Raw genomic sequence first — 23,623 nt, 5'->3', positions numbered from 1 at the left:
TTAATGACAGTGCATTTAAAGAAACAAAACTAAAGGTTTCACGCTGCTCAAAGCGTGGATAAATGGCCAGTGTTACTCAAGATTGATTTCGATAAAGGTGAGCACTCATCAAGAGTATCTGTTCTAATTTGTTCAAGTGTTTTTAAAATTTTGGAGTGTGCAAATATTTGGAAAGAAAAGTTTGTTGCCTTGTTCCTAACCCTTCTGAAGGTGAAATTGGGTGAACTTAAATTCTGTCTGCATCATTTTAATGCCTGAGAAGTAAATAAAGTTGCTGTTGATGGTAGTTTGAAAAGATATTACAGGCAGCTGGCATGCACTGCTCACAAAGGATGTGTTTGCTGTGCTGTTTTGGTGCACCTCTGTAAACTACCAGGGGGATGTATGCTAGGGAAAATTGGCAGTATCACTGGAGATGGCATCAAGGCTGACCAAAGGGCAAAGCAGCAATATTGCCTTACCTTACCATAACTGAAGTATAACTTTGTCCCTGTTTTTGAGTAGAGAACTCTCTTCAAAATCAGGTGAGCAACACTTAAAGAAGGCCTCCTCTCCCTAGAAAGATCAAGCATCTGGTCTTAGCAAAAATAGTGCTGTCCTTGATATACAGTGAGTGATCTGAGTGTCTGAGTCACAGCACTGACAGGGAAATGAGAGGAACTACTTCATGAATTAAGAATCTCTGCTGCATGAGAAGAAAGGAGAAAAGCCCATTTGTTTCCCAATGTTTATGGTTAGGTAAGTTGCTCCAGATTCCTGCAGACAAGAGCAGGATCAAAGCAACAGCAGCGTTTCATCCGCCACTGTGGTGCCTTGCCAGAAAAGTGCTGACTTAGGTAATGGTGCTGTGATGTTACAACTGATTTTCCAGGAGCCCCCGAAATGTGTTGACAAACCCTGGCCACAAAGCTATTCCAAAAAGAATAGACGCAGCCCCAGCTGTTTCTAGAGAGTCTTGAGAACATTACTGTTCTCTGGCAGTTTTGATTGCTGCGACATCTTTCTTCTATCACTTTGTGATATCCACCTTCTATTAACTTTGTGCTGAGAAAGTGTTCAGAGGTGTTTTTATGGAGCCTTCTGGTCATGTGGGTAATCTCAAAGTTGTTACTAATGAAATATGAGAACAGGCAGCAAGTTGCCAGCCTCAACAGCATTCAGGTTACTTTACAGCTTTTATTTGTGCAACAGAAATGTGTGTGGGAGGGAGGCCAAATATCCAGCGGGTATCTATTGCTAGTGGCAGACTTGTAATAACATGGAGCTTTTTAGTAAGGAAGCAGTAAATAAAAGGGTTAGAATTAGAAGAATTAAAATAAGCATTTTTCAGTTGGCTGAGGAAATTATATTTGCAGCTCTAATCTGGCTGTTCTACCAGCAATAAAATAGGGAGCACCACTAGAGATGCAGAATTTGCTATCATCAGTTTTGACCACATAATAGAAGATATTGAAAGCATCGGTTTATCATAAGTGTCTGGAGTTTTTGTATACAATAAAAGTTGGAATTAAGTAAGATTTACTGAGGAATAAATAGTGCATCTGGCTAGATTAAAAGAGAAAAAGAAAAAAAAAGAATCTGTGGAGAAAGTCTGGAAAGTGTACTCAATGAAATACCTTTTAAAAGATGGAAAACCTAATTTTAAAATGTCACTGGTGAAAGATACTGAGAGATCAGTTTGAATTAAGGCAGAAAGAACTGGGTGACAAGGTCCTTGTCAAGGTCTAGACTGAAATCTCTTGAGGTGGGATTTTCAAAATCATTTTGCATTTATGCTACAATCCTGCCATTGTAATCAGTGGGAGTTACAGACATTCCTTTAGGGGAAACAGTTGGGTCTCTGCTAAATGCTTTAGAAAATCCTTCTCTTAAACTTTTCTGTTGAAGAGGGAGTATAGAAAATGGCAGACTCGAAAGAAAGTGGAGAGAAATTAAAGCTTTTTTTTAACTTCAGCTGTCAGGCAAAATATTCTCTAATATATTTACTCTGCCTAACTGGTTGAAAAGTATAAAAATGACAGGATGTTACATGGAGTAACACTGATTAGTATTGCAATAGAAGCCTCCATGAGAGGAGTGTATTTTGTAAAAATATTTATTATTCCATGAAATTGGAAATTACAAAACATATTTTGAAGAAGGTGAATCTTAGGTGGGCTTAACAAAGTCAAAGGATTTGATGACGAGCTGTAGAGGAAGATGGAGTGAATAAGGGTAGGCCTGCCACAAAATATGTATTTTATTCATCAACTTGTCTTTTTTGTCTCAAACCGTGAGTCTTATGGCTTTTCCCCTTCTGATTCTCTCCCTGATCCTGCTGTGGGAGGGAGCAAGAAGCTGCTCTACAGAAATTGTCATTTATGACTACACTGATGAAAGAATTAGAAAATGAGGACCAAGAACAGCATGGGTATATGGGAATATATGAAGACAAAAATCGGTCAAGCAACAGGATTAGCAGGGAGCAAACTCTTGTAGACCTGGCTTTTGGTGTCTCCAGCTTTGAACTGAAGCTGCTGGTGGTCATTAATGACCCAAGCATTAACTAAGGGTAAACTGTGTGATGATACTCTATGAGTAATTAAAACACAGGTTTTATTTTGCATTTAAATTAAGAAATATCTATAGAAAAAATGAATTAGGGAATATAAATCAAAAAATTAACACAAATATATGGAAAATATAAAATAATAGACTCTTTTAGGTTGGAAAATCCTTTAAGATCATGAAGTCCAACCCAGCACTGCCAAGTCCACCACTGAACTATGTCCCTAAGTGCCACATACACATGTCTTTTAAATGCCTCCAGGAATGGTTACTCAAACACTTCACTGGGCAGCCTGTTCCAGTGCTTGACAGCCCTTACAGTGAAGAATGTTTTTCTAGTATCCAATCTAAACCTCCAAGCTCAATTTGAGGCCAATTTCTCTTGTCCTGTTGCCTGCTACTTTGGAGATGAGACTGAGCCCTCACCTGGGTACAAACTCCTGTCAGGTGGCTGTGGAGAAGGTCCTCCTGGGCCTCCTTTTTTTCAGGCTAAACAATCCCAGTTCCCTGAGACACTCCTCATATGACTTGTTCTCTAGTCCCTTTACCAGTTTCTGTGCCCTTCTTTGGACACTTTCCAGCAAATAGTTCAATAAATTTACAGCATTTGCTCTTTAAAAATAGTGTACATCTACTGCGATTCAAATTAACTCTGCCAATTAGAGTTTAAATGAGTTAATATGAAGTCTTAAAGAGATTACCCATCTGTCAATTCTCAAGTGATCTTAATGGAACAAGTCTTCCATATTACACATATAATTGGTACTAATTTTTGTCTTGTACATGAACTATAGGTGGGGAAAAAAACCCTTGTAATTTAGATAAACTGTAAGTGGGCATTTAAGTGTGTTGGCTATTGATAATTCAAGTAAATCTTATCTGTTGTCACTGCCACATCAGATGGCCAGCTGGTCACCACAGTTTTGTAGTTCTATACCAAATCAATGCAAAGGAGACAGAAGGCCAAAGTAATTTCAATTTTTGAATGCGGGGAGATTAAAAGGGAAAAATATCTAATGTATCATCTTTATTTAAATTATTTTTATTTAATCTGGTTCACAAGTTCTTTGTGCAGCAATGAATATCTGTTGCATCATGTTACAAGATTACAATTGCAGGGATGTATTCTGTTTTGGGAACTTTTATGCATTTCTGCACCTTAAAGATGATCTCATCTCTTATTTTCTAGGGCTGTTAATGGATGGTTCAGGAAAACTGCCAGCATATTTTTCATCCCTAAGTAAGGGATGCAGCTCACTTGTCATTCCTATTTGCTATTGGATTGGATTATGATTAGTTTGTTTTTTTTCTTAAACCTTTTCAGAATCTGGATGCAAGAGGCAAATATTGTGAAGGCTTGCAGTGTGCATGTAGAAAATTCTATACAGACATTTATTTTTAGTGATAAAACACACAGTAGGAAGGATAGAGGCTGATGTTGCATAGTGTGAATGAGGAGGCAGGTGCCACACCTTGTGGACAACATATTAAATTTTACTATGTTCAGCAAGAATCTCTGCACAGATAACAAATTTGGAAAGACAGGTCCCCAGCTGTCACTGCATTGAGATGCATCACAGCATCTCGTGGGTCTGGATCAGTTTATTCCACCAGTCTCACTTTGTAGGGTGCAATACTTCACCCTAGATACCCTTCTAAAGTAAAGTTTTCTCAAACAAGCAGTATGAAATATTCTGAAATAGTATTTCAAAATAAATCAGAATAAAATAAAATTCTCCACCTTTACTGGATGCACCTGTATATATAGATATGTATGTGTATATATATTTTTGTGTGTATATGTGTATTTGCACACACAAATATGCAATCATCATATAATTTTTGCCTTTTTAAGTTGTCTGTGTTGGAAGAACTATTTAATGAGATATTCATAAGCACTTACTGTTGTTATTACCATGAGGCAATAGCAAATTTTGGAGTTAAATTTTTTTCTCTATCTAGAAAGATCTCATTCCAGAGGTTTTTAGTCAATATAAATAGAGTATTTAAAACTTCGTTTGATTCCCAGAACAGAGATGTTAAAAATTTTAGCACTATTGAGCATGAGTCCTGGACAGTGCAAAATGGATTTCAGATATATTAGGTAACAAAGCTTTAGAGTTCATTGAAACCAGTGCATTCGGTCTTTGTGCAGGATGTTTATGCAAGTTCAAGTTGGGAAATCATTAAAATTCCTCTGCAAAATTTTTTTATTTCTCTGCCTCTGTAATACTGTTGTCCCCAGCCTGTTCCTGTCATTATTATAGTGTGCAGTGAAATAAGTATGGAACATTCATTAAATGTGTCACATGATTTCTAAAGATTTTTTTAAATAAATGGCCTTGAGAAATAAAATTTTAACATTTCTAAATTAGGCAAATTATGTTTCAAGATTGGTTTTTGAACTTAAAACCCATATTCCAGGTTCTCTTTTAATGATTATTTTATAAATTGCTTTTTTGCTTCTTTGTAATGCGTGGTCCTATCTGCTTCTGCAGTTACTGATTTGGTATTTAAGATTGCTCAACTCAGGCTCTGCAATTTTCTCCTTTTTCTTTTAAGGTGACTTTCCAAGTGTTTGATTAAAAAAAGAAACCAAAGTGATAAGCATGATTTAAGGAAGAATTATGAACAGAGCACCACCCTTTTTATTAAGAATAAGTATTTCTGCTTTAATAAAGCTGAACAATCTGTCTTGTTATCACTAGTGATGAACCTGTTTCTGGTGGTCTTTAAATTGGTGTGGATAGTGTGCCAAGTGCTGAAAGAGTAGATGTAGTGACATGGTTTCTGTACAGGATTTTTTCAGATGTAGTTTAGCCATGTAAGCAGTCCATAAAAGAGCCACTCCTGAAATGTAAGCTGCCTGTGCTGTTAGATGTCACTGTAGAAAGCAGTATGAGGAAACACTGTCTTTAAATGATTTTAATTGTGTTATTGAAGCTAAGATCAGATGATGCAGAGGAACAAATTTAGATGGATTGCAAAACCCACTGATCCTTTTTTTTCTGATTTTTTTTGTATTCCAATCATATAAAAATCTCCTTTAATTGGATCACAGATTTTCTCCTAACTGAAACATTTTCCGCCTAAAAATGACATGTAAACTTCAATCCAGGAATCATTTATCAAACCATGAATTTTTCATGAGTCAGTAATATGTGATTTCAATAAAAATAGACCTAAAGTTGGAGCAAATAACCACAGAAGAAGTGATGGCTGTTTCAATGCAGTTTGTACAGAAGAATACTCCATGAACTTTCTTGCAGGAGGATAAGAAACTCCAAAGCTTACGTAGAGTAGGATACCAGGCATATTACCTTTGCATCCAAGTCTTGCTGTTTAGCCAATGGAAAGTTGGTTTTATTGATATTGTATGCTTTAAGAAAAAATAAAATCCATCTTCAAAGACTCAGTAATTTTTCTTACCCCCCAAAAAGCAAGTGTTGGGAAGGCACACTCAAATGGGGCAGGCATCTCTTTATGTGGAGGACATTCATCTGTGCAAATGATCTTCAAGGCTCTGCTCCTGCAAACCTTAATGCGTTTTCAAAGCTGCTCCAGCCACACACAAAGAGCCCTTCCTCCTGCTGTGGCAGTCTGCAATCACCTGCTGCTCTCTAATATACTCTTTTCCCTCGTTAAGAGCTGCTGTACATGCCAGGGGTGCTTCTGCATTCCTAAGGCATAAGATGGATGTCTATGCTTCCTCTTTGAGCATGATACTTAATTTGTCAAATGTAGTTATTTAAGCTGAGTTTACCAGTGTGATGTATTCCTTCTCCTGAGATATCAAGATAATGGCTTTGCAGGGTATTTTGGCCTGCTGAATAAGTTTCACATGTTTCCAGAGTAATTTTCTTCTTGTGTGTTATTTAAAAATTACAAAATAATTAATAATTAATATTTAAATAAAAACATATTAAAGTAATATGATAATATTAACATGAAATAAGAAAGCCAGGATACTGTTACAATATAGATTATACTTTTAAACCAAATTTGCATGACAATTACTTTATTTTTCTATTATGGAGTGGTTTCACATAAATCTTTCAGCCAGCATAAGCGATTTCACTATGTTAGGAGGTCAGAGTCAAACATTGTTAAGTGGATTTTAGAGGGGCTGGATCATTTGGTGAACAATAACAATTTTGGTTATTCATGCTGAGAGCAAAGTAATTAAATCTCATGCTGGAGGGCAGAGGCCTGGAGCCTGTGCTGTGCTGCATCCAGTGAGGGTTGAAGAGAGCATGACTGGTAATACAAGAGACACGAGTCCTTGTTTAGAAGAGGGATATTAGGTTAATGTTATTAAAAACCAAGCAAATAAACACTCAACAACAGCAAACCCCAAAAAATAAAACTAAACTTGTGTAGCATTTAAAATTTATTAGTTATATTGAGGTGAATGTTTCCTTCTTTAAACAACAGGTCCTTGCCATTAGTAGAGGAAAATTTGCCTCTACTGATGGATTGGATATGTGTCATTCTGCCAGTTTTATACTCCTACAGTTTATGGCCACTATTGAAATAGCACGTTGAAAATTTCCATAGTGATTTGCAAATGTTAAGAAATTAATTTTCTTGACAACTCAGTGGGATATGTGCAGTCATTATTTATAAAGAGGAAGATTCAGAGCAGTCTTCCCCCTCAAAATGGGGGAAGAAAGAGCATCTGATTCCAGATTTAAGACTTGTGCTAAATAGCCAGAACTGGTCTAAGCTGCGCTAATAAAATTCAATAAGACCTGGGCAGAATGATAGCTCTGAAAACTTCACATGCAGGTTAGTCCATGTGTGCTGATTAAAATTAGATGTCTTTATGTTCCCAAAACAGCTGGTTTTTCTGAAATTTAAATTTCAGGGCTCTGAAATTATATGTAGATAGATGAATACTGTTGATTTAACAAAAATGCAAGCAGTATTTCCAGAAGATGGAACCATTTTATTTTGACGCCTACAGACTAAGATACTGCATTTTGAAAATAATAGAGCTTTTCATGTATAATTTTGAAATGACACTTTAGGGCACCTTATTTTAAGATGCCATTTACCATTTCTTAAAAATCACAAAGTAAAACATTAAAAAGTTCTGTAACCTAAATACTTAAGCAACTATTTTTTTTTTCAGATGAACTAGTGCACTGCTAGCCACTACAAAATCACATTCTCCAGACTGTTAATTTATTCCCAAAAGGGATATTTCCTAGTATGTCCTAGTCACCAGACTGAGGAGTCTCATCCATCACACTCCGGTGCTAGGACATGCCATGCTAGAAGCCCCTTGAAAAGCAGGCATAACCTGTTTCCAGGTTATTTATTTCATCTAAATAAAGTTCTTTGTATGGGCTGAGAGGGGGGAAAACACGGGCTGCACTTTGAAGACCTGCCTTCTGCTAACCACACCATTTGCAGTTTGGAGCGTGCGTCTCACACCATTAGTCAGCTTTCTGAAGGAAACCCGAAGAATCCCACATAAGATCAACCTGCATGAATAAATTATACAGTAGAAGTGGCATATGGTTTTTCGGTATGCTAGCCAGCTCTTCGGCAAATGTTTAAGAGAACACTGTAGCCCACATAGAAAGTGTAATGATGGTGGCTCCCTGTTAATGGAAGTGGAATTATGCTGCAGTGCAGTTATCACATACTATTATGGGATAAAAATAGATACCCTGGCTATCCCATGGTTACACGTTCACATAGCTAGCACTGTTGCCAGGAAATACTACCGTTTCTCTCTTTTTAATCTGGAAACCTATACAAAGCTCCTATTTTGGTGTGACTTTAAAAATTCAGGACTGTGCCATTCTTGCTTCCATTTTCAGAGCATGACGAATGTGTAACAAACCAGCACAACTGTGATGAGAATGCGCTCTGTTTCAACACCGTGGGAGGGCACAACTGCGTCTGCAAGCCGGGTTACACGGGAAATGGTACCATCTGCAAAGGTAAGCTGCTGGAAACCTGGATGAGATGCTCTGTCAGTGTTGATGCAATTCTGGTCGTTTGCCTTGAACAAGACAAAGTGTCAGGCTAGGCACTTGGGTCCTTCACGTATATGATCTTCACAGGCGTATATACACTGACTCTGTATTTGGCAGTTTGCAGTAATTTGAAGATGATGCATACATAGATAGTAGGCTCTAAAATTTGAAATAGTTATGTTTCATTTTTTGTGTCAGCAGTTTCTATATATGGTACAGCATTCAAGGAAGCCTACAGTTACCAAGAAACTTATGTCTGTGAAAATGTTGTCAGATTTACATTGTCTGTGGTCAATGACTTGCTTTTTTACTCGGATGAACTAAAAATTGTTTGGTATGTCCTGTTATCATAAGTGAGAAAAGCAGTAGGCATGGGCATGCAAAACTTTCTCTACAAGTGAGGCAGTGTTTTCTAACATGTTTTCTAACATTCTGATTCACTGCTAAATATTAGAACTTAAATTTCTAGTCTTAAGAAGATGCTTTCCCAGGGGTACAATGCTGCTTTTATTCCTGTTGCATTTCACATCAGAAGAAATTATACTTGGTAGCTGGGCCCAAATCCTTGGAATTTATCAAGCTCTGACCACAGGATGTAGAGAGTGCTTGAAAATAAAAGTAGTGTAGCTGTAGGGGAATGAGCTCAGATGTGAGAAGTTGGACAGATGCTGCAATATCATACCTAGTGTTGCTTGAGGTTGGGCCTTGGTGCTCTTGATCTCTTAGATGTCAGAATCTAAAGGTCCAGAGCTAACATTAGTAATTCACTTAGATGCCTTCTGCTGCTGTCTATTGCCAAATCTAAGCCACCCAGAATTTCTTTAATTGCTAAGTCTGATTAAGGTCTCAGCACCAGTTATTCCACTACCTGATTAACAGTACAATTTTTCTATATATGCCAAAGACAAGCTCTTTGTAAAACATGGCAGCCCGGTTCACTTCCAGTCAAATACATGGGTAGAGGGAGACGTAAATATGTCCTCCTGTGCTGGGCTCTCTGGGGAATAAGAAGAAAGTCTTATCCTGATGAGGTTTAAACCCAAAGCATCTTCTTTCAGAAGAACACAGCTCACTTGGTAGTAGTCCCAAATTCTTCTGCTGGAGGGGAGTCAGCTACTAAAAGATTCTTTGGGTCAAAGAGAAGGTGCATAATCCTGTAGCACTGTGTTCAACTCTTCTGAGTAAGAGCTCTGACTGCAGATCTGACAATTCAGAAACCATCTGGCCCCACTGTGAAAGTATATCCCTGCCCTCCCTTCTCGCTGTTGAAAAGACAGTATGCAGGAGAAGGCTCTAAGAGTGTGTATTGAAATCTGAGACATGCACTTCTCTGCAGCCCTGGCTTGGATGCCAGTGTCCTTCAAAGTGACCTGGATACGCCTCTTGCCCCCATCTCTTTGCAGCTTTTCATGCACTGAGCTGCCAGCTGCAGTCCTCTGCACCTGGATGGGGAAGCTTAGATGTCTCAGTGACAGTGGTCCCACACCACAGGGCTGGTGTCTCAAAACTGAGAGCTGATAGCTCAAATCTGTAACAGTTTTCTCTGAGCCGTATGACCTCATCAGTGATGCTGTTACACAGAGCAGCTGCAAACCAAAGCCTGGCGCCTCTGGCTGGTTACAAGTACAGGGTGAGACCAGTGCCCCGAAGCAGCTCTTTGTGTTGGTTATACCTTCCAGATGCCTAGTTTCACCTACAGTTTCTTCTGGCCAGAGCATTTCCAATTCAATATTGCAGATGCAATCAGAACAGCTAACAGCTACTATATTTTCAAGCAGAGGTGGTTGCATTTCTGGGTCCACAGAAGTGGCTCATGAAAACACACACTGCTGGAAAATGCTGCACCAAAAATATGTTAAGCACAGCAAGCCAAACAACAAACCCAAGGATTGACTTTATGCTGTAAATGCTAAAAGTTTCAAAGTTGTTCAGAATCACTTGAGACAAAATTAGTATTTTTATTGTTTCTATTAAATTACTTAATAAAGGACTGAAGTAGCCAGGCAGTTTAATATTCAGTTGTGCCTAGTATGTTCAGGTCTTTATTTGGGCAGCAGAACAGACCAGCACTGCCCTAGGAAGAGTCTGTTCCAAGGGAAGATGTTGTCTTTCATTGCTTCCCAGTGCATGCGAAGGAGCGCATATGGGAGCTGTTGTCTTCAGATGATTTACTCTAATCTCCTTCTGTAACTTGTCAGCCCATCTGGCCAGTGAGGCAGGGGGGCCATAAACCATCTCTTTGTGACCTCTATCCTTAGGAGAAGGCAGTCTCTGCACTCTGTGCCAGCCTGCTGGCAGACTGCGTCCACCTGCAGGATTGCTGAGTGGGATTCTCTTACCCTTACACTGTGATTTTGCATTTTGCAGCATTTTGCAAAGACGGGTGTAGGAATGGAGGAGCCTGTATTGCTTCCAATGTGTGTGCCTGCCCACAAGGCTTCACTGGGCCCAGCTGTGAAACTGGTAAGATTATAACTTAATTTACGATGAAGATAATCCAAGGAGGATGTTTGAAGTAATCCAAGAATAAAGGAGAATTTAAGGTTATGCCCTGAAAGAGGAAGCTGCCACTGAAACGTTACTCACTTTTCTTATATGTTTCCCAAGAGAATACATTACAGCAATTCTAATTAGAAGCACATGGACTGCAAAAATTAGAACATGAATTAAGACATCTTGGGTTTTGATGTTTCATAATTAATAAGATTATTATGGACTTGCTTTTCACCTCAAATAGCCTTTGGTGTCTCATATAAATAACAGATAATCTGACATCTAGAAATAAATTTGAGTAACTGATTACTTTTGTGCTGTATATGTGTTCCTGGTTCAGTAACCCACCTTCATTTACAACCTTATTTGAGGACTTGTGATTAACCAGCTTACTCTACTCAGTGTTAAGGCAGGTTTCAGTGTTCCTACTGCTTTTACCTCCTTTCACAAGCATTCCTTTATCTTCCCCTGCTACCCCTGAGGATGGCAGTACCTCAAGGCTTTGTTTTAGAACTTTAGTTTTTAAGTCTTGGATCTAATTAAATTATATTGCCCAGCAGAGTATGTAGAATGTTAATTCTTAGCATCTCAAGTGCCTGTAAATAATTTTTCAAAGTTCAAATTAATAGCTTCAGCACCTTTATTGCTGCAGAATTTTTAAATGCATTCTAAGCTTACTTGCCTCCAGGAGGTAAAGGGAGAAAGCTTTCTTAGATTAATTGGCTTCAGTATGCCTAATAAAAGGGCAGTCTGCCACCTATGATTGACTATTGTTGCTGTTCTATATTGCCTTCAATAAATCTTCCAAACAGTAGAAAGGAGGTCATTTGAGCAAGTATTGCTTTCATCTGACTTGTAAACATACCTTGTTTAATGAAAAACACAGACCAGTCTGAATTCTGTATTATCTGTTCTATTTGAGAGGTGAGAAATGGGGTTGTTTTCATTTTTCTGTATTTGATCAGGTATTACCACAGAGCACACGAGGGCTGCTGTGTGAAAAGCAGCATCCTAGTTGCTCATCTATTTCTAAAACAATGTTAAAAGAGCAAATTTTCAAGTATTGGTCACTATTTTACAGACTGTACATACCATAGTGCAGGGTACCAAGGTCTCTCCATTGTAACACTGCTTGGAAGAAAATGTATGCTAAGATACTGCTCAAGTATTAAAGCAGTTAATTTGTTTTAGTGACAGCTGTCTTACATGCTCCTTGAACTGCTCGCCTGTTCTCAACTAAATATAACATGTATAGTTTCAAAGTGCACAATCATCTTTTGCAGCTTTGTACTCCTATCTGAAGTGTGTAGACTAGAAGCATATTCTCTTTTTTCTCCTTCTACAGTCAATATTAATAGCCACTATCAAAGAGAGATCTTACTGGCTTTTTAGAAATGACCCTGGAAGTCCTGTCTGTACTCCCTTTTTTTCAGGACAGTCCAGGGACACTCAGTCCCCAGTCCAGTAAATTCAAGTACCTTAAGCTAACTTAGGTTAACTGCATTCAGTCCCAAATGTCTTTCAAAAGAATCTGAACTGCTGACCTAACTCTCCTGCCCTCCAGGAAACATATAAGGAGGCAGGCAGAGGCTTGGAGCACATTTTACGCCTTTCTGAATACCTGATCTCAATGTTTAATATCAAGTTAGTATAGTGGTGACCTGATATCACATAGCTAGTGATAATGTTGCTATGATGTGGAGCTAATTTGCCAGCCCCATACCAATTTCATAGCTCAGTTTTCTGAGGAGAAGACCCTCTCTCCTATTTAATTTCTGTTGAACATGGTATTTTTTTCCTGCTGTAGAAATAAATAGTGCTAGAGGTCAGCCTCAGGAGCACAGGTCTGGTCACTTCATGTGGACCCTAATATGCAGAGTAGGATTGTCATCTACTTATGCATGGCTTTGAAACATACAGTCTGAAATACAGTGAGAGTGGCAAATGGAAGAAGTATCTGGTGGGTAAAGAGTAAAAACTGATTTTTTTTGAGACTGCACTGTAAGAAAGAGGGGACTGTATATAGCCTTAAAAGAAAACTGGAGCTTCAAACAGTACACATTCACTCATAGGGAATGTAGCAGAGTTTGCTGAAGGTACTTCTCGTTAGGCTTGAAATGTTTCAAGATGTTCAAACTACAAATAATTTATGCTGGAAGCTTCCCTTTGAACAGTCTCTATGTCTACAAAGGTGATGCAATCTTCTCTAGGCAGATATCTTCCATTGCGATCACACGCAGAGAAGGGGGAGGATTCATGTAAAGGTGCCAAATCTGTTTTAAAATTGCACATCACTTATTTCTGTTTATGCTACACATATTTTAAAACTGCTTATTTGAAGAACCTTGGGATTTTAAACTTAAAATACTGAGTTATGTAGATGTTGTCGGCAGCTGCTGAACCTATGAATTAGTTAGCAGGAGATTGAATCCACACCCCAACAATAACCTAGAAAATGCATTCATCAGTTCCTACTGTTTCCTTCTGTAAAAGATGGTTTAAGAGTTCTGTTTAAATAATTTCTCAAAATCATAGAAAAGAGAGGATGAAGTTGGAAGGGACCTCTAGAGATCATCTTGTCTCACCTCCCTGCTCAGAGGAGGGTCAAATACAGCTGGCTTCTACAGCTGGCATACAGGACTATGCCCTGTTGGATTTGGAATGTTTTTAGGGTTGGACATTCCACAAGTTCTCTGGGCAACCAATTCCAGTGCTCAATCACCTTCAGAGTACAAAAAAAATATTTTCATTTTGTTCACATAAAATTTGCCATGTCCCTGGTCCCTTTTCTGGACATGACTCAGAGTTTCTAGCTTCTTTTGACACTGTTAGGTATTTATACATGGTTATAAGTTTTCCCTCAGCCTTTTCATTTCCAGGCTGAACATCTCAACTCTATTAGCCTCTACTGGTATGACAGATGCTCTAATCCATTAATCATCTTCACTGCACTGCACTGGATTTGCACCTGTACCAGGGAAAACAGTGCAAGATCCAACACTCCAGGGAGGATCCTAGCAGCATGAAATAGGGAGGGGCACAATCATGTCCTGTGACCTGCTGGCAGTACTCTTCCTAATGCAGCTCTGGAGGCTGTTGGTCACCTTTGCTACAAGTGCACAATGCTGCCTCATGCTCAGCTCATGTCCAGCAGCACCTCCAGATTGGTTTCTATCAAGTAGCTTTTCCACTACCCTTCTGGTGCCTGAGGTTGTTTCTTAACAGTTGTAGGACTTTGCATTTCCCTCTGAACTTGAAGATATTTCCAGTGGCCAGTTTCTCCAGCCTGTTGATGTCCCTCTGAATGTCACTAGAACTATCTGGTGTTGCAACTTCTCCTCCAAATTTTCTATCATCTGAAAATGTGCTGAGGGTGCTCTCTGAGTTATTGTGCAGATGTTAAGCAGTCCTGGCCCAGCACCTGGTGTTTTCCCAGGTGTATGTTGATAAGTGTCTAGTCTCCAAATGGATGTTGTACAGCTGATCAGAGCGCTCTGACACTGGGCACTCTGCAGGGTTTCTGTCTGTCCTGCTGTCCATTTATTTACCCTGCACTTTTTAGCTTGTCTCAGGACATTACGTGAGTATCAGAAATTTTACTACGATAACCAACATGTACTGCTCTTCTCCTGTTCACCAAACTTAGTCATCTTACTTTAGAAGGCTATGAGGTTGGTCAGGCATGATTTCCTCTTCATAAATCAGTGTTGACTGTTCCAAATTACTTTCTTGTCCTTAATCTGTTTAGAGGGTACCATAGTTTTCCCAGGGTGGAGGTAAGGCTGACTAATCTGTAGTTCCCTGGATCCTTGACTTTTTCAAAGATAAGAAGGACATTTGCTTTCTTCAATTTCTGAGGAGCTTCTTTCAGTCACCCTGACCTTTCAAAGACAATTCAGGTTGGCCTCAAGTGTGACATGATCCAGCTTCCTCAGCACTCCTGGGTGCATCCAGTCAGGTTTGATTGACCTGTGTTTTTTTCCAGATTATTTAGATATTGATCCTTCACCACCATGGGTAGATTTTTCTTGCTTCAGACAGAATTTTCCACTGGTCTTGGTGACCTAGGACACTTGAAGGCAAATCTTACCTAAAAAGACCAAAGTAAAGAAGGCATTGAGCACCTCACTGTTTAGAATTTCCTTTCCAAAACCCATCCTTGCATACTCAATCAGTATCTATATTTCTCCCAAAGCCTGAGAGGGATGATGCTGTCCGTGCTTAGGTCCTGCCTATGCAGCCTAAACTCAGTGCAGCTTTTGCAAAGAGAAATGAAGTCCCTTGTAAGTAAGAATGGTTTCATAAAATTTTTTGCTTCCAAAATGGTGCTTCTGGGACACCAGTACGAGTCTCATTTCTGTTGGAAGCATAAGAAGGAGAATCAGCTGTTACTGCTGGTTGGCTATTTCAGTGTATTGTATTCACTGTGGACTGTCTTGCAGTTAACAGAGCACAGAGCTGTTACAACACCTTTGAATGATCTGTTGGGAGCCTTTTAGATTAATCATGACCTGTGCCATCTGGAAATAGACCAGTGGAATGAGGCAGCAGACGAAAGAATCATATGCAGATATATCAGCCTATACCACCTTTTTGAAAAAGTGGTATTAAGCCATAAAAATTAGGCTAAAAGTCATGAAGTCACAAAAATGAGTGGGAGACTTTCTGTGTCTCCTCCCAAAGGATACAGATTGAGACATTATTAATGTTGGGTATCCATTCATTGGTTTAGGGAAGTGGGGTTTATATGTTAAAAAAATTTAAAGTTTTATAAGGCACACCAGCAGTTTATCAAGTAGAGCAGCTTTCTGCAGTGTAGAGATGAGACTACCAAGTAAATCCAAATTTATTTTTGCCTGGTAAACTTTTTGAAAATACCTGAATAATACTGCCTTCTTTGATTGCAAAATTATGATTTCTTCAATTATGATTTCTTATGATTTCTTCAATTGGCATTTTTAAGTGCTGTCTTAAATTGTATTTGAACTGTGTTATATTTAGAACTCAGAGCAGGATGACTTTGTTAGATTTGCTTGAAGTTACTGCAACTCTCCTTTAATCTGGTGACAGAGCTTTAAGAGTGGACCTGTTCTCCTACTATATATGCATATCTGCTAGTGTATGCATACAAGATTACTGTATTTTTGCTGCTTGTCAGCTTTTTTTTTTGAGTTTCCACACTTGTTTTGTGCTTTGAGTCTTCCTATGGACAGCTTTTAATTATGCATGAGATAAAAAAGCAGAGTTTACTACTAGTAATGTTTTGATGTAGTTTCTGTTAACAGGTGGCTGCAAGTTTTTGGATGATTTTCTGCTATTTGAATTTTCTGCTAATGAATTTTCCTTGGTTATTGCAGGAATCGTGTCCACCTGTTACTAAATAATCCATGTTCAAGCTGCTGAAAATAAACTGGCAGACAAAGCTGTTACCTTTGAAAACAACAATTGAGAAAAATTTTAGCTTACAGATTCTACATTAATTCAGCCATGCAATTATTACTTACATTTGGCTTAATTAAAGGTGTAACTGAATTTATGGGGAAAAATGATGAATGATGGATGAGAGTGAGATGACCCTCTCTCACCTGAGCTCTTATCAGAAATAGCCAAAGTCAAGGAAAATATATTATTTGGATCTCTGCATTTTTTTCCTTTTCCATGTATGGAAAACTTCTCCCTTAAGGGATGTTGCTGAAACAAATTCTTGCAATGTTCGTAGTTCAGTATGCTGAAATATGACTCAGACAAGTAGTTTTGATGAATAGCTGTTGTAGATCAGATCTTGTCAGTTTTGTGCTACTTTCTGTATAAGCTAAATAATCTATATAAGCTAAATAATTAATATGCATAGCTATTACTCGTCTCAGAAAATCCAAATTAGTTTTTTCATGTGCGCTGACCTTAATAATAACAGACCTCGGGTTATTAAAGGCAATTTTTATTTGTATTTCAAAGAAATCTTGTGAAAATCTTCTAACTATGATTTCCCAGTTATTAGGAAAAATATTTTATTGGTATTGGAAAAGAAGACTTTATCAAAGTAACTAGAAAGCTTGTTAATTTGGCTGAATTTGCAAAAATAAAGTGTTTTAATACTTTTAGCATGACAAGATAACTGCTTCCATTTAAGCTCTTGATACCTTGTGTTCACGTAAAAGAACCACCATCATCTTGTGGCCAGGAAGGCTCTGAAGGTAGAGCTGTGACACAAATGGTATTTAAAGCCTATAGAGTTTGAACCAAGGCTTTAAGAACCAAAATTACTTTTGGCAGAATTCTTAAGAATTCTTGGCTACAGTATCTGTAAGCTGTGAGAATATCACAGTCAAAACTTCTGAGCAACTCAGGAATCTGCCATTTGCTCAGTTTTAAATTACTGGTAGCAGGTTGGGATTTGTAACAATAATACCAAGAGGCTGAAATTTGTGGTATAAATATGCAAGGTCCTGCACAAAGCTGGAGTAAGATGTGTCCCCGTCGTAATCTAGCAGGGGAATCCAGTTGTGTCCTGGGGTAGATGAGTGTAACAACAAACAGAGCAAAAAGCACATTAGGGTTAATATTTTCATTCTCTGAAAACTTTAAGGGATTGCTAGGGGGTTTAGTGAAGGAAAAAACAAAAGAAGGGAGCAAGAGAAGTGGAATAAACATAAAGGGAACACAGGCATGGACTGTCAAAAGCAAGAGTTACAGGAAGAAGGGACACCTGCCCTATTTAATTCATTTTCATAGTCCACTGGACTTGTTTGGAATTTGGTGTCTTGAATATTCAGGCTCCTGGTTTTGGGTTCCTAAGTTTGCAACTTAGAAGTTAGAGGATACTTTTGTCAGGGAATGTTTTATTTACATTACAGATCTGACTTAAGTTTGTGAAAATAAGAGGAAGTTGAGCTACTCTGTAGAGTCTGGAAAAAACTTCTGCAAGCAAATCATTCTTAAGCATGATTTGCAGCATAAGACATTTTAATAGATGAATAGATGCCAGTGTGCCATATGAATTCATTATGTTCTGAAAGTCAGGCCTTTCAAGTCACTGAAAGTCTGGAATTTCAACAACAGTAATTTTCAAAGTTTGTGAGCTATTATAAACTTTTCCTTTGGTCCATTAAAAAAAAATAAAATTGCCAGGACAGATGCCAAAGAAACTCAGTTGTGCCTTGCAAGTAGTTGAGATCCAGTTTACTACTTGTCCAGCTCATTGCTGGACTTTGTTGCCAAGCCTTGGGGAATCACTGCCATTTTTCTTCTTTGAGTACTTCCAAGTGCTCTCCATTTCCTTGGCAAGTCTCCTAGCTTCCTGCCCTGTTGAAATTTGGCTATGTGACATGTTGGGTTCAGAGGTTTCAGCTTTCCAGCTGTAGCTTAAGTGTAGATGAAAACACAGAGTTCTCAGTATCCTGTTTAAACAGGCTTAACTTAAACTTTAACAGTAAATATCTAACTGCGCTTCAGCTTGGGAGCTGAATCTCTGAAATGAAAACACTTCTGAATTACACTTCATTTAATTAATATCTTCTGTGGTTTCTATTTCAGCAGAAAGAGACAGGGCCCAGCTGCTAAAAAGAATGTAATGATTTTGCTAAAGATGTTGAAACATGCTTTATAAATTACGTCTCTGCTACATACAGTCACTTCTCAGCTTGCACAGGCTGAGTGATGAGTAGTCTGCATTGCAGTCTTGCCCTTCTCAAAGATGCCTATGTTGCATGTCAGCTACTTATTTCAGAAGCTAGAGCAGTGCTTGAGCTAGCCTTGGTTTATTGAGGTAATGCACATAACTAGTGGGTTTAGTGTTGCCCGTAGGAAAAGCAGATAGTAGAATCCTGAGCAAACTTATGGGAAGAATCCTATAACATCAGCTTCTGTGTCTTCTTTAAGCATAGTGGCTAGTTCTAACTTAGACTAATATGTCACTATGATAAATTTCCAGTCAGTTGGTATGGAACCCTGATAATGAATTTTGAATATGTAATTTGTATTCTGCGGTCCTATCACTGAACTACAGTTACACAATTTGAAATAAGCATCCTCAGGTGTAATTTTTATGGTGACTTGAGGAGAGGTTAGCAGGATATGGTTGTGTGAGATATTTCCTTAAGAAGCCATATAAATGTACCAGTCATCTGAGTGATAACATTACTGCTTTCCTTGTGGTTGTAAAAATTTTAATGCTTTCAAAATATGAGGTGACTTTTGAAATTTGAACAAGAACTTGTAAGGAGTAGGCTAAAAACACAGTAATTTGCACAGTCACTTTACTATAATTTTCGTGTTGCCCAGGGTGAAAACTATTAAATTTTACCTTCTGAGCCACTGTACGTAGTAGCTACTTCGGCACTGTATGTGCATAAGAGCAATGACTCAAATACTGAACTGGGCTCCCATGAACTATCTAATCCAGTATCTTGGTGGTGTCACCGAGTCCTTTCAGAACTTGGAAATTATATATTTTTATTTTTTTTCCACTTGCCTCAGTTTGAAAGAAATAGTTTCTCAGAACAGTAATTCTAGGAATTTGGACTTCTGCACTGCTTACGTGCTTCTGGTTAATGTAGTTTCCTGATGTACTTCATAGTGCACAATATCTGTATCTGTTCCTGACTGGAGATAAATAGGGAGAAACAGCCTCACTCGCAGAGCGTGACTGTTCCATGCAGACAGGCCTAATTTGTACTGTCAAATCTGATATTCCTAGAAAGTTTCTGAAAGATCTCATTTGGCTGCTCTGGAGCAGAGAGTGCTTTTGGTTCCTGTAGTCCTCTTGATAAGAGTTACATAAATCATGAGGTTAGGAACCGTCATCTTTCCAGCTTCTGTTCTGTTGATAAGCTATACAGTAGCTAACTGTGTTGTGCCTCTTTCCCCTTCTTAAAGGAGGGGAAATTAAATTAATTAAATGCACTATCCCAGTTTGGGCTTGGCCAGTGGCAGGTCTGTCTTGGAGGGGGCTGGCATTGCCTCTGTTGGACATGGGGGGAGCTTCTGACAGCTTCTCACAGCAGCCACTGCTGTAGCCTCTCTGCCTTAGAAAACCTGGCCATGCAAACCCAACATAGCATCTGGGTTCCCTTTGTCTTGCCTGAACATTCTCCATTCATTAGTGTGACGGGCATAAAGCTTAAAGCTTACTCTCCAGCTCAAAATAATTTGGAAGATCCTTTACAGAGAGTACCAGAAACTACAGCACACAATTTCTGCTGACACTCTTCTCCATGAGATTTTTTCCCTCATAGAAAAAATTAATGGATTTGTAGGTTTTTATTCAGAAATGAGCATAGAAACCCGAGTCTGTGATGTTTACAGTCCAAGTTTAGATTCAGAAAGGACTGTTGCTGAAAAGAGAATATGGCATATTCCTCAATACTGATAAGAATCTAGCAAATAATAAATTATTGTCATTTCAATTGTTATTATAATTAATAATTTCAGCAAACTTCAGCTTTGTTCCAATAAAAGCCAAGTCTTTGCATTTACTATTAAGAGTAAGTTCAAAACAGAAAAAGAAAACATGATTGGCAATCTCAGAAACTGTGTTCAGCTAACCCCTGGAGAATGTGCCTTTCCTGCAAGGAATGCGCTATGTTAACAATGTTCCAAGTGTTAATTAAGGCTACAGAAAGATAGACATGTGCAGCCAATGGATGGGTTGCAAACTTGGCCTAAATGGTACAGATAAGCTGTTTGTGAGATTCTGAAACTCATCGTGTTTGTGTAGAAAACAACTTCCTGCTCTTCCATTTTTCCAAATATTTTCCTTGAGAATGTATGATAATATGAAGTTAATGACTGGGTGCTGGTGCTATATCAGACTAGCATTTCAAGTATCTGTAAAAATCAAACATCCTTAGAAGGCTGCAGAACTGTATGGGGACTATTGTACTTCTACAAAAACACTTGTGGTCTACATTGTGAGATCTCTCTGAAACAAATAATGCAAGACTTCAATCATAGTATCACAAAACCATAAAATGATTTAGATTAGAAGGGACCTTTAAGACCTTCTAGTTCCAGCCCCTCTGGCATTGGCAGGGACACTTTTCCCTATACCAGGTTGCTCAGAGCTCTGTCCAACCTGGCCTTGAACACCTTCAGGAATGGGCATCCACAGCTTCTCTGGGCAACTTCTTCCAGAGCTTCACCATGCACAGCTTCTCTGGGCAACCTCTTCCAGAGCTTCACCACCCTCATAGTAAATAATTTCTTCCTAACATCTGATTTAGACCTACTCTCAGTTTTCAAACCATTCCCTTTGTTCTGTCACTAAATGCCCTTTGTAAATAATCTCGTCCAATCTTTCCTTTAGGTTCCCTTCAGGTACTGGAAGGCCACAATTAGGTTACCCTGAGGTCTTCTCTTTTCCTGGCTGAACAATTCAAATTTTCTCAGCCTTTCCTTGTCGGAGAAGTGCTTCATCCTTCTAATAATCTTGTTGGATCTCCTCTGGACTCACCCCAGCAGGTCCATGTCGTTCCTGTGGTAGGCATCCCATAGCTGGCTGCAACACTGTGGTTGAGGTCTCTCTAGACTGAAGTAGAAGGCAGAGTAGGGGCAGAATCACCTCCCTTGACTGTCTAATCATGTCTCTTTTGATGCAGCCCAAGATGTGTTTAGCTTTCTGGGCCATGCCCAGCTTTGTCACCCTGGGTCATGTCCAGCCTCTCCTCCCCAGCACCCCCGAGTCCTTCTCAGCAGGGCTGCTCTCCATCTCTTCATCCCCAGCCTGGGCTGATGCCAGGGTTTGCCCCAACCCAGTTGCAGCATCCTCTACTTGGTCTCATCAAACCCCATGAGATTGCCATGGGCCCACTGCTCAGGCCTGTCCAGGTCCCTCTGGATGGTATCCTGTGCTCCAGGTGTGTCAACTGCACCACTCAGCTTGGTGTCATCTGCAAACGTGCTGAGGCTGCAGCAGATCCCTTCATCCCTGTCATTAATGAAGGCATTAAATAACATCAGCCCCAATAGGGGCAATTGCTATCAGTGAGTGTCCTTGTGACTTCTGTGCTCTATCTGTACTACCAAATAAAGCAGGTGGGAGAGAAGGGACAAGGGGTAGATGGTACCCCACTTCCTCCTCGTTTTACAGATTTGGGATCAAGCCACAAAAGGAAAATTGAGTAGGTGACAAAGTTTCCGTAAGAGGACAGTAGCAGAAGTTCAGGTGGGATGTAAGTAATCTAATTTCTTCTCCCCTTGCTCCTCTGTTAAATATGTCAGTAGCTGAGAGAAAACATGATGGGGTTTACAGCAAATTGTTTGTCAGTGGAAGTACAGTGAATTTGTAACACCTAAAAAAAATATTTGACCTTCATGGAGGGCATATTCAAAAACGGCTATCTCATTATACAGAAAAAAAGGTTTGAAATTTGTCTTTAAGGGTAAATAAATGAGATCTGTAGCAAGCAAAGAGGTAAGCCAGGGTTCTGCAGATCAGATACTTTTGCGATGTTTGAAAGGAAGGTCTGAACTCTCCCTGTTCTCACCTGAATTTTTCTCAGATAGGAAAAATAAGCTCAAAAATAGCAATGAGACTACTTTAGAAGCTTGGAATATTCACTTGCTTTACATTTTTATTTGTAATTATTCACAAAGAAAATCTTTGACAGAATTTAAACAAAATATGCCCATATTGAATTTAATGCGCATTCTGGATTTAGGGATGAACCCTGCTTACCTAATCCTTTCAGTTTTATAACTAAAGATGCCTTGCTGCTTCATCCTTCTGTGTCTTTTTCTCCATATTCCTTGCCTGACACAGTTTCTTGGGTGCATATAATTTCTTTCCTCCCTCAGTGTCAACAGTTTTAAATCACAAAAGATTTTTTTCTTTGCTGAAGAGTCATATACTGATACTTACCTTTTTCTCTTTATGTCTTTCTTTAGCTTGTTGCAAAACTCCAATCATATATGTAGCAGCTTAAGAAAAAAGAAAAAAAAAAGGGGGGAGATAGAAGCCAGGGAAGAGAGAATACTACAAAAGAGCTCTAAGGAGACAGGATTTTCTTGTTATTTCTGAAAAAGTCTAAATGTATCCACTACTTAGCTGTTATTTGCTATGGGGAGAAAAGTCCTTTATAAAAAATGAAAACTAAAGTTTCAGCTGCATTCTTAAAATACAGTGGGTTATAAATAGAATGTGAATAGTTCAGCTGGGCAGCATTATAATAGAATTTTCTTCTGTTATATAAGGGAGATAGAGGGATGACCTTCATCACTCACTGTAAGATCTCTCATGAATTATGAGTCATTCAACTATTAGTGGAATTAAAATATATAACACTGCCAGTCATTGTCCTGTATCCCTATGGAGCTCTTCCTTTTGCTGTCAACATGAGGACGTCTGCAGTCTTTGAACATACCATGCCAATGATATGTTTATAGCCCAAGCAAAGGAATAGTGACTTAGTTTTAAGCTGTTTCTACAGCATTTTCATATTTATATTGAGAATATTTATTGTTTTCTTAGTAAGTTGTTGTCAACTGTAGCATGAAAGAATGATGTGTTCAGGTTTTTTTCCTTTTTTTGTGCTTCAGAAATTTTATACAATCTCTAAATGATTTGACAGTTCAGGAGTAGCAATGCAAATTAATAG

At 38.7% G+C, this 23,623-nt stretch overlaps 1 protein-coding gene across 2 annotated transcripts in view; it reads left to right on the top strand.

Moving 5' to 3' along the window:
* Nucleotides 1-23,623, top strand: part of NELL2 (neural EGFL like 2) — a 134,103-nt gene that overhangs the window by 86,732 nt on the left and 23,748 nt on the right. For both annotated transcript variants that reach the window (XM_038153569.1, XM_038153570.1), the window contains exons 14-15: nucleotides 8,379-8,501; nucleotides 10,905-11,000. In XM_038153569.1, coding sequence (XP_038009497.1) covers nucleotides 8,379-8,501; nucleotides 10,905-11,000 — 219 coding nt within the window. The remainder of the gene's footprint in view (nucleotides 1-8,378; nucleotides 8,502-10,904; nucleotides 11,001-23,623) is intronic.

This window comes from Motacilla alba, chromosome 1A, assembly GCF_015832195.1.
Source record: "Motacilla alba alba isolate MOTALB_02 chromosome 1A, Motacilla_alba_V1.0_pri, whole genome shotgun sequence".
NCBI classification, from domain to species: domain Eukaryota; kingdom Metazoa; phylum Chordata; class Aves; order Passeriformes; family Motacillidae; genus Motacilla; species Motacilla alba.
This window is presented reverse-complemented; position numbering and strand designations above follow the sequence as displayed.